At 41.2% G+C, this 12,240-nt stretch overlaps 1 protein-coding gene across 1 annotated transcript in view; it reads right to left on the bottom strand.

Annotated features, from left to right (window-relative positions):
• NBAS (NBAS subunit of NRZ tethering complex) overlaps positions 1–12,240 on the bottom strand; it is a gene marked incomplete in the record, with an annotated part of 468,052 nt that overhangs the window by 81,861 nt on the left and 373,951 nt on the right. Inside the window, 2 exon segments of the mRNA NM_001192550.1 lie at positions 8,868–9,202; positions 10,334–10,584. Coding sequence (NP_001179479.1) covers positions 8,868–9,202; positions 10,334–10,584 — 586 coding nt within the window.

Here is a 12,240-nt window from a genome sequence, read left to right as displayed (position 1 = left end):
ATGCGACTCATCTTTATTAACAAGTCCGCAACAGATGGTAAAGAGCATGCAAAAATAAAAACAAAACAGCAAAAACAAAAATGTGGAAATATCTCGCTTATATTTTTATGGGCTTCCCTGGTAGCTCGGATGGTAAAGAATCTGATTGCAATGCAGGAGACCTGGGTTGAAATGGTAACATTTAGGACAATTTCACCTATTTTGTGTCACCTCTTTTAAATGTGACTACTAGAACTTCTCAAATTCCACAGGTGGTTCACATCACCATTCTACTGGGCAGCACTAACCCAGAGGCCACCACCTGGGGTCCCATGGGTGGGAATCAAGGTGGGAGGCAGCACTCTTGAGGACGCACTCATGCTCTCCAAATAAAATATCCTCGTGTTTGGCAGGGATGTCTAAAGATCTGGGCAGGGAGCAAGTACGAGGAAGGCTGAATGTATAAAATCAACCATGCTTGCTACTCCAACCCTCCCAACAATAAAGTACCTGATCTTCATCTGGCTGATCCCTCTGACTCTTAACTGACCGTAACTTTGGAAGACGAGACACTATTTACTGCTCTTTCCCCATCAAGCCCCAAATATATGATGGAAATACTTCAATTCAGACAAGCACAAAGCAAAGGTAACAGTCTTCTCGTGGTCCTCAGGGGCACAGAATTCAAAACCATTTATGCTGATTTCAGTTGGGAGATCTACTGAGGGTGATTTTCAGCAGAAACGAACACGGGCATGAGTGGCAAAGCTCCCCAGAGAAAGGCCTCTGAGACAAGTGGGATTTCATAGAATAAAAGACAGCGACAGTAGCCACTGGGACGCAAGTGAGAGGAGCGCAGAGCTTAAGTGGGGAAATGGAAATTAGGTAGGCAGAGTGACTGCAGACGGGGCCATGTGAAATACACCAGCCTCAGAGAGGAGATAAGGTGGATGCTTTTTCTTTCCTCCATGGAGAACACACATCACAGTTAACCTCTTGATGGGAGACCTACCCAACCAATCTCTGGATAAGCCTGATACGCTGGCAAAGTTAAACCCAGTGGGGGTTTTTCTGTCGACTCCCCTTCGCTCTCACCCCACCAGGCCTCTTCCATGCTCTCCAGCCTTCTAGGAATGTGTGTCTGCATTGAACTCGGAACAAGATTTTGCTTGCCTCTTTCAGAGCTGGTGATTTGCTTGAGTTTTCTAAATTACAAGGTCATGGAGTTGAGGTTGATACTATTTTAATTTTTTTCTCTTTTTCTTTTAGAGTTTTTAAAACGCAATGCATGGAAAACTTGGGGCAGGATTAATTTAACTTCAGATTTGCTGAAGAAGCTACTCCTAGAGTGAAAGAAGGTGTATTCTGCTGAAAGAACCTGATTTATCACCCAGACACTTGACGTAGCCCTCTCTGTAAGACTAAGCAGAAACCAGGAAAACCATCTCTGAACTTTACTTTTGTTGAATTTACGAATTTTGGATTTCGATGGAATTGAACTTGAACTAAAAGGGCAAGTGGATTTGATTTTAAGGATGTCAATTTCTCCCTGGGAATTTAATCACGGGAATTTAAATTTGGGTCATTTTAAAGTTGCTGACCTGTAACACTTGGCCTATTTCTACTCTCATTTAAGCTCGTGGCTTAACTTAAAACTTGTGATGAGTTTTAATCTTCAGTTCAGTTAGGCAAAAATCTGAGATGGGAAACAGAACAGAGAGTGAATTTTTAGCCCCGTCCACAGGAAGGTGGAGGAGGGTCTCTTCTGACCTAGGCTGGAGTTTTCTACAACAGGTTGCACTGCCACGACTGGTCCCAGGAGGATGCACCACAGGACTCACAGGGACGGGAGGAGTGGCCTCAGGGAGTGGGCGTGGCAGGGCGGGTAACAGCACCAGGTCCCCACAGACTCTGGACTCCTTTCTCCCCTCACTGGCAAGAGGTTTCATTATCAAGCCGAATTAATTAAGCAAGCCAAAAGTCCCCTGTCCTCTCCTCATCTTTCCATTATGAGGAGAAAATTTCCACTCTAACCAAAACTATAGCAAGCGCACCGTGGGCATCCCTCTCCCCCTCTCCTGACTCCTCCCCACTGGATGAGAGCAGACTTCAGAGCCACAGGTTAATGTCCCAATCCCAGTCTGCCCTGCCTGTCAGGGCACACCCATCCTTAGCTTCCTTCTAGAATGACTTTCTGCAGCCGTTCTTAACAAGCCAAGGTTCAAACAAGTGTGAACTTTCATGAAAGACAGTCTACTGGGCTGCAGATCCAGGCCATGTTCCCCAATTCCAGCTCTTCCAACAGTATTTATTTATTGTTGATAGTCATTTTCATTCTCCTGAATTCTAAAAGGGGGTGTGAGTAAAGAAAGAGTGGAGCCATTTTTAATCATGACCCTCAAACTACTGCATTCAAGTCCTGGAAAAATCAATCACCTCTTCTCTAAAGCGAAATCCTGGCCTGGGAATGAAACTGAGAAAGAGGTGAATGTATGCCTCTCCCAGAGAACTCTCTGCTAAGCTTGATTAATATTAAAAAATGTATATGTTTGCTAAAAAAATTATAAAAGCTAAACTTTGTAGAAGGAAAAGATATATTGCAAGCTCAAAAATTCATAGAGTGTTATCATGACATTACCACGCACACGTTCCCTTTATATTTTCAAGTTCTTTCTGACACCTCTACATTTGGAAAGCTGATTAGGAATTACACTATTTTGAGGAACTGAACTATAAGACAATCCTTTAGGCACTGACCAGACATATCTTCATTATTTTTTGTATTACACATATTTAGGAAGTTGAAATGCTCTTTCATATGGGCACCGGATGGCTGTGGTTTTGAAAAGAATAACTTATAACTGGTTCTCAAAGTGTGGGCCACAAACCACAAAGGTCTATGACTCTTTCAAGAGTGACCTTGTGAACAAGGTCAAAATTATTTTGATAATGACATGAAAACATTATTTACCTTTTTCGCCATGTTGACACTTAGATGATGGTAAAAAAGCAATGGTGGATAAAACTGTGGGGACTTAGCACAATCAAGGGAGTGGCACCAAGCTGTCCTAAGAGTCACTGGGCTCTCTACTGGTATTTTCATCTGAGAATGTTCTTGATGAAGGAGTAAAAATAATTCATTAAATCTCAACCACTGAATGCATTATCTTTGAAGGACTGAGAGATACACATAAAATGCCTCACTGTGTACTGAAATATAATAAAGAAAAAGTGTTTGAATGACTCTCTCAGTCATGAAGAGGTGAAGTAGCTGCTTTGGCATACATTACCATTTGTGCTTGAAAGAACGACTTAATAGACAAATTATGGCTATTCAGACTTGAATATTTGGCAAACATTTTCTCCAACGTGAACAAAGTGAGCCTGTCACTTCAAGAAAAATAACTCACAGTATTTGTTGCCAATGACACAACTTAAGCTTTCAAGCAAAAATCGGAATTTTGGAAAACATGTACCCACAACTGTGAGCGTGACAGCTTCCCAATGCTTAAAGACTCACTGGATGAGATGAGTGTTCAGAATAATCCATGTGATTTTGTTGATGATATATAAGGCTCTGTATCAACATTTGGATGATTTGCATAACTCGGTGAGCCAATTTTCCAAATGCTTAATGCATTATATTCCAAATCATACACGGGTAAAAGAGCCATTCAAAGTGCGATCTAGAACAACAGTCTTAGTATAACGGAGCACAGAGATATCAAGGATAGGGGTTCTGATTCTACACTACAACTAGCCTGTAAGAATCTATCATGAGTTTATTGTGGCAAGAACACTCAGAATTAGACCACAGGCCATTAAAGCACACCTCCCTTTTCTAACCTTGTATCTGTGTAAGGCTGAAAACTTCATCTTCTTCAACCCAAACAACAAAAGCTGAACACAAAAGCAAACATGAGAACCTAGCTGTGTTCTGTTAACATTAAGCCAGACATGCAACTGTAAAATGATGTCACGCTTTCATTTTGTGTGTGTGTGAAATACTCTCTTTCTATTTTCCATTAAGAGATGCTATTACCATCAACCTATAAATGGATCTATTATTGGTAGTCTTAAGTGAATTAAACATATATTTTTAAAATATGTTGGTTTTAATTTCTAATATGATAAATATCAACAGATATTACATAAACAAAGGTTGTTTAGGATCTTCAATAACTGCTAAGAATAATAAGGCGTTCACAAATTAAAAGATGTAAAAACTGTCCATCTATGATTATAACTATTTTAACAACCACTTTAAGGAGTATCTGTTTTTATACTGTGCTAGATACCTGGAGCTTTGGAGATAAAAGGCAACATCGTTCCCGTCAACGAATTTCTAATTTCATAGGGAGAGTAATTCTCAATTGCTATAATTTTACTGTAAAGAAAAAAACTCTTAATTTTAAGTTTCTTATAGGCATGTCTTTTATGTCTTGATGTCTCCAATGGCAACTAATAGAGTATACGGCACACAATAATGCCTAAATACTTAATAAATCTGTATAGCATGCATTTGACTGATGCATCAGAAAGTCATCTATCATGCCATGCAATCAGGAAATATGCATTACCTAAACATTTTTACACAGATTTCTGACACCAATTTTCATTATGGTGAAAAATGCACTCCCATTCTTAGTTAACAGATGGCATTAGCACTGGAAGGATCCTGAAGTTACAGCTACAATGCAGCCTTTTGCTTGTGACCTAAACTTCTGAAGTAAAATTTATTTTTAGATCATATCATGGTTTTTAAGATAAATCTATTTTTCTAGATTTTTACAGCAATTAGTCTAGACAATGGGAGGAAATAGTAGCTTAGTTCAAGAATCTAAATAGTCTTACGAACAAGAGATGGCCTCATGCCGTTTCCACAGCTTCAGAAGGCAGAACCAGAAAGTGGGCAACGTAAGAAGAGAAAGAAAGATTCCTTATGTGTATGTGAGTATGTGTGTGTGTGTGTGTGTGTGTGTGTGTAAATAAATATAGAAGCAGAGGTAGTGGCTTAATTAACAATAGAAACGATGCTCAAGGTAAGAGGTCAGACTAAAGAGGTTCTCAAGAATTTTTCTGCTCTAACCCAAAGGAGATACATTTCCCAAATGAACAAACTGGTAGAAGCTGAAACCTCGGGTGCACACGGGTGGGGAGCGGGTGGTAAACGCCTACCCAATCCAGTCTGAGAAGCAGTGGGCAGGACACTAGAAGGCACTTTTAATTCTGTGATTACCGAGCTTTAAAAGAAGGATTCAGGCAAACTCCAGAGGAGCACTTCCTAAATAGGAGGAGTATTTTCCACATCCTTATTTTTGGATGTAGCTCTACCAGCAAACGAGAGTGAGCACTGAGCACAGAACACAAAGGCTGGAATTACATGCAAGTGCTCCCTTTTATTAGAGGAGGCAATGGCACCCCACTCCAGTACTCTTGCCTGGAAAATCCCATGGACGCAGGAGCCTGGTGGGCTGCAGTCCATAGGGTCGTGAAGAGTCAGACATGACTGAGTGACTTCACTGTCACTTTTCACTTTCACGCATTGGAGAAGGAAATGGCAAACCACTCCAGTGTTCTTGCCTGGAGAATCCCAGGGACAGGGGAGCCTGGTGGGCTGCCGTCTATGGGGTCGCACAGAGTCGGACACGACTGAAGCGACTTAGCAGCAGCAGCAGCCCCCTTCTATAATCACATCATGTCTGAACCAAGCAAATGGTGTTCTGACCTGCTTTTCAGCTTTGCTGACCATTTTCCTGGATTTCTAACCCACTAACTCGTTCTCTGGCCCTTCTATAAAAATGTTTCTAATTACTGATTTGGAAAAGCAATATGAGAGCAACCCTAACCTGACTCAACTGGAAAGCAGCAATTGAGAACTAGAGCCAATGCACTTGAAATATTTGTATTCTTTTCCCTTCTGCATATTCATCACCTCGAATGTCATGCAAATTCAATCTTAGCCTACATGACATAATGTTGTTTTGTGAATATTTTCCCCAGAATGTCTATGAATTCTGCTAGCGCAAGCGACTATTATTATGAAGGCAAAGTGCCTTAGCAGGCTTATTTCATCACAGAATGGGTATGAAATTCAGGCTTTGGGGATATTCCTCAGTGAATTCCAGTATCTGAATACATGTTAGGCCCTCTAGCAGGAGTTCACCAGTTCTTTCCAAAAGTTTGGCTCTGAATTAAACGTGGGTGCACATTTGAAAACTGCACACTATATATGAGTAACATACACTTATTTTACATTTTTTACATCATGTACAAGCTGTGGCAACATCTGGTGTTTTGCAAACTTGGCCACATCCAGCCGCATTTCCTTTTCCAAATGTGTCCTCTGACGTGTGAGGGTTGTATTTCAACATGAATTTTATACCCTCTCTCTCTAGGACAGCATTGTGTGATATCAAAGATGCACTGCACCTAAACTTTGTATTTGCCCTCTCTGAATGGAAAACTTAGAGCTTGCCAATTAATAAACCAAGAATAGACATAAAGCTAAAGACAGCAAATTAATGTGGCTGTCTTACTTTTCTATAGCTTGACTTAGTAGGAAACCACCTCTTGACACATTCTACAGCAAAATATCTTGCTGAGAATTAACACCATCTGGGCTAAGAGAAAACAACACCACAATTAACTGACTCGATCCCAACTGGGTTAGCTATGCATCTTTTCCTCGGAAAAAGTGCACATATGCCCACAGACAACTGGGTCATATATTTTCTCGTGGTTGGAGGGTATCTTTAAGAAACTAAGGCGATGAGAATGTGCTGTAACTTAAAATCGTCTGACTTAAACATAAATAACAATCTGAGTAGACTCTGCATCTAAATCCTAGGTTTGCTTGCTGTTGCTAAGTCGCTTCAATCGTGTCCGACTCTATGTGACCCCATAGACAGCAGCCCATGAGGCTCCCCTGTCCCTGGGATTCTCCAGGCAAGAACACTGGAGTGGGTAGGTTTGCTTAACCATGAGCAAATAACCGCTGTTGGAAAGTCTAGGCTGTTTATCCACCCCTACACCCGTGCTCACAATTAGAACATGGCCTTGGCTGGCTATGCTAGGCTTTGTCTCTGCCCTTAGACAAAATACATAAAACCTTCTTCAGCCTGGGCCACTCCATCTTCCTGGCCAGTCTGTTCACTTGTAGAGCTCCTTCAGCTGGTTCACAGGTCCCACCCAGCTCTGGAGCCATTTTCCTTTCTCAGCCCTTTCCCTCCAAAACACACTTCCAGCATTGCTAGTACGTAATTAGACTCCAACTTCTTCTCACCCTTGGAGATTTATCCACTATTTGCTGGACTCTCGTCTTTTCCCAGACATTTCGAGGCTCCGGCCCGGCCTTCTTCATTTACTTAGCCCTGCTCTGGAAAAATCCATTCCATGACAGGCTGCTCCGCTTCGACTGAAAATGCCTGGGGCTCTCTGGCCCTACTTTTCCCCCACAGTTGCTACAAAGGCCCCAGGTCCCTTGACTCTAGCTATTTGTTCTACTTCTTAGAAATAGTCTACTTCAGTACTTAAGAGCAAAGAGCCTGCAACAAGCCTCCCTGAGTTCAAATCATAGCTCCTCTATTACCATATTAACCTTGTTAAACCTCAATTTCATTTCCTCACCTATTCAAATCAGGGTAATGCTATTATCTATTTCATAAATTCCAATTACAGCCTTTGCCCTAAGGAGGCAAAAGTCTAACAGAGATTCCTGAGGCTAAACCAAGGAGCTGAGAAGTGGCAGGTCCAAAGTTCAAAGCCTTGTAACTCTACACGTGTGCTCTTTTCAGATATATCATGTTAAATCCTTTTATAACCATCCTTGCTTTTTTCTTAACAACAACAAAAATGATTATCTCCTTTTCACCGTATTGGTTATAAAATTTCAAACCAAGTTATTAACTGAATTAATTGAGTTATAATAAGGAAATGGAGTCCTTGGTTACCCACAACTATTAATCTAGCAAAGCAGCTAAAACTAGCATTTCTAGTAGATGTTTGAACCTCCACCTGTGCCAATCTCCAAATGAATGACTTGGATTCTTAGACTCTACGCTCAGTTTTCAGGATAACATGAACTACAGTAAAAATACACGAGGTAGGGTCCTGGGCAGACTGGGCAACTTGGTAAAAAGAGAAGGTAGCAGCAAAGACGGGAGAGAAAGTGAAAGGAAGTCCCAAAGATGATGCTGTTTAGATCTGAGACCAACAGTCAGATTTTCTAGGAGAGACAATGCCCCATGTCCAAGCAATGAGAAATTCACATTTGTGGTAAGCAGGGGAATCTGGGTGAGAGGGGCAAGAGGGGAGGGGAAGGACCTACACTGTCTATTTCTGTGAAAGTCTACATTGTTGAAGGAGCGACAGCAGGACTTAGAATCCAGTTAAAATTGCTCACGTAGACACAGAACGGACATTGGAAAATGCCACACAGACTCCAGGCAATTCTACCAGCCGGTCACGTCCTAAGTGTTATTAATGCGAAAATTTTTTAAGATCTTGATTTTCAATGCAGCAAGTTATTAGCCTGGCTCTGAATGCAGGAAACATGGGCTTGGCCCTGGAGGTTCTTTCCACTTGTCAGTTGGAAAGAAGAGGATGGAGCATTTAGTATAAAATGACATATTATGAGAACAACTATAATATGAACAAAATGGATGTGCAAATTACAACCGTCAATCCTGATTTAGACTACCTGTACAATTATGATAGAGGAAAATGACCTCCCAATGAACATACGTCATGCTCAGCAGAAAACGAAACCACCAACCACATAAGTATTCCTCTTTTCAAGAAAGGAAACAAAAACAAATTGACAGACTGGAAGGGCAATTTCCATTTCTTCTAAAATGGCCAGTCTACGTGAAGCTATCTTTGGTTACCTTGGTCACAGCTTTTGGAGAAAAGGTCACTGCGTCCACCACAGTGATGAGGTCGCCTGGGAGGAGGCGATCGAAGTACTTCATGCAGACATCATAGGCGTGCAGCCACTCTTGGGGGGACGCCGGGACTTGTTTAACGAGGTGAGGGTCTCCAGTCCAGAACAGCTTCTGTAACCAAATGGTGTACAGAGAGCTTGGGGAAAGCATGCGGCCATCCTTTCCAGGGATTTTGGGAACAAGTTTGGAAATGGATAAGATATTCTGACTTGAAAGGATTGGCTCCAATGCCTCAAGGGGATTCATGTTTTCATCAGTCAGCTTTTTGTAATCAAGACCTATTGGAAAGGCAAGAAAAAGAGAGAGTAGTTCATTCCAACATAAACATACAGGAACTTTCAAACCCACACAGGGCCTCTCTGCATGGTTGAATGAAAAGATTCAGTTCCATCAGACAGCTTCGTTTGTCACTGAGATAAAACTGAAAATCTGAGTTCCAATCCCTGCCTGCAGCTTGGCCAACTGTGCAGCCCTCAGCAGGTCACTCTGTGAGTCCCAGCATCCTCACGCGTACCCTGGACCTGGCAACATCTCCTCTCTTCCTCAGTGCCCCACAGCACCTACATGCTCTTCCAACAGCTCTCTCACCAAACTGCACCAGGTTCATCTGTCATCCAGCGGACATCTCATCAACTACCTAAAGGCAGGGATTGAACCTCACTCCTTTTCCTCTGTGTCTGGTCCAGGGTCGAATTCAGTTACTCAGTAAACCACTGATAAACTGAAGTAAATTCTCACAATCGTTATGAATAGCAGATGAAAGTACCTTATAAATTATAAAGGCTCCCCAGGTGGCTCAGATGGTAAAGAATCTGCCTGCAATGCAGGAGACCTGGGTTCAGTAAATTATAAAATTTCATACGGATTTGAGAGATTTTAATGTAGTTAATTTCTTTTCTTTTTTTCCTCTTTTTCTCTCCCTATCTTTAATTGCATACCTTCTGGTTAACCTCTTAGTTATGAGCATAAAGACAAATAGACACCATTCTACAGATTTCCACAATTCATTAAAGATTCTAAAGCTCTTATTTTAAAGGCTTCATACATTCCTTAAACACATAGGTTCCACTGAAGTAAAATTCTGCTAAACGGCCTATTTTAAAGTGTCTCAACCTTGTCATTTATATAGATAAAATATAAACAATGGGAGTAGGGGAAAAAAGACCTCAAGAACTTTGGATTTGAATACCAGGCCTTCTGTAAGTCACTGTGTGACCTAACTTTCTCTAATATTTAAGTCTCTCAACAGTAAGTAAAGGAGCTAGGGAGATAACTAAAGTCAATTAGCATCAAAATACTGAGGTTTCACAGTCATGCCAGCCACAGTGCAAGAACACGATCATGTATCAAACACGAAGTCCAAGACTGAATTTAAAGAATGAATTCAGGCAGGAAGATGATCATCTTACCTGATGCCACTACCTTAAATTTCTTCAGTAGCCGAACATGGGTTTCCGGTTTAATGGCGTACTTCCCGAAATCCGCAGAGCCACAGCTCTCCAGCAGAGTGAAATAGTACAGCAGCCTTTCGTGATCAAAACCACCGATCGTAGGGTAAATATACTTGACCATGTGTTTGTGAAAGCCTTCAGGGTCGGTCTTCAATGTCTCAAAGAGATGAAGGGACTGGGCGCGGTTTTCAATTTCTCCTGTGGACAAACTGATATTGAGACAAATTGTGTTAAGATTGGTAAGATTTGGTTCCATTTTTTTTTTAAGTGCCCTTTTTTTGGAAACCTAGGAAGAAAGGCTGCTGCTGCTGCTGCTAAGTTACTTCATTCGTGTCTGACTCTGTGCGACCCCATACACGGCAACCCACCAGGCTCCCCCGTCCCTGGGATACTCCAGGCAAGAACACTGGAGTGGGTTGCCATGTCCTTCTCCAATGCATGAAAGTGAAAAGTGAAAGTGAAGTCACTCAGTCGTGTCCGACTCTTAGCGACCCCATGGACTGCAGCCCACCAGGCTCCTCTGTCCACGGGATTTTCCAGGCAAGAGTACTGGAGTGGGGCGCCATTGCCTTCTCCAGGAAGAAAGACTACTTCTCACGAATTCCTTCTTGCTGCCTAATCAAATACAGTAGTAGCACTTGTTTCTGGTACAGGTGCAGGTCACTTCCACTTCAAATGGTACTACAGGATTTTCACATTATCTCATGTGGGTCTAAAGTAACCCTAGAAAGAGATATTATTTCACATTCTGCAGCAGAGAGCAGCCCAGTGTTTACTAGCTAGGAAATGAACCCAGATCTGTCACCTTCCACTATGCATTATTTATTCATGTCATAAGAAAAAAGGTAAAACTTGAGCTTCATTATAGAAATGTAAACAAACTTATTATTTCAGGAATTTAGGAAAAAGCGAGGTGAAGAAAAACGCCCAACTTTCTGGCATAAATTTTATATTCAAGAGGGCTAGAACTGATATTCAGAAGACATAACCTTGATACTGTGTTCAAACAGAATAAAAATAGGAAAGAAGAGATACTTGCACTTGAATTGTCTGTAGTAAAGAAGCCACTTGAATAAAGCACATATCTTAATGTTTCAATCTTGACTTAAATGTTTTTGTAATGTAATTTATGAAAAGTCATTTAATGTTAAACTGTTGAAAACAATTTTAAGGGGTTTTGTTTGGTTAATCAGTTTGTGTTAAGTGGGTGATGGAGAGGGCTGAATTTGGTATCACACTTTCCTCTGGACAGAACACAGTGCCTCCTGCCCAGTTTAATCCTGACACCTCACAAAGGAAGAGCTTCAAGCTTGCTAACTGTAAGAGGTCTCCAGGCAGCCCTGGGCTCTAATGGAAACACCCAGCTTCCAGAGTTCATAGTAGCAGCAGAAAAAGAACCTGGGAGCAGAGAATGAGACCTGGAGCATGAAGCGAGACCTCAAGCAGGATAAAAGTTAGGCTTTATATAGTTTAAAAGCAACTCCTCTGAAATACAACATTCTATTCATTGGAATTCCCTCTTTTAGCAAGTGCCAAGACATGTTTTTGTTTTATGTAAATAAAGTTAACACACAATATACTTTAACATCTGTACGAGGGTGTGATAATACTTGGGATAATGGCAGCGATCTATAAAGTCAAAATATCAAGCAATTCCAAAACGCGTTTTTAACTTTCAGTTCAAGAGAAATCCTATTTTTCTATTAAGATACAATTCAAACATTTGCAAAAATATCCCTCTCTATAAAAATGCCCCACAGTTTCCTTCTATTCATAACATGCTTTAACTATTTACTAGTCTGCCTGTCCCACATAGACTATGTACCACTTGATGGCAAAAATGACACCACATCTTCTTTAGCTTT

The sequence above is a fragment of the Bos taurus genome, chromosome 11 (assembly GCF_002263795.3).
Source record: "Bos taurus isolate L1 Dominette 01449 registration number 42190680 breed Hereford chromosome 11, ARS-UCD2.0, whole genome shotgun sequence".
Taxonomy (NCBI): domain Eukaryota; kingdom Metazoa; phylum Chordata; class Mammalia; order Artiodactyla; family Bovidae; genus Bos; species Bos taurus.
The sequence above is the reverse complement of the archived record's forward strand: the minus strand, read 5'-3'. Positions and strand labels throughout refer to the sequence as shown.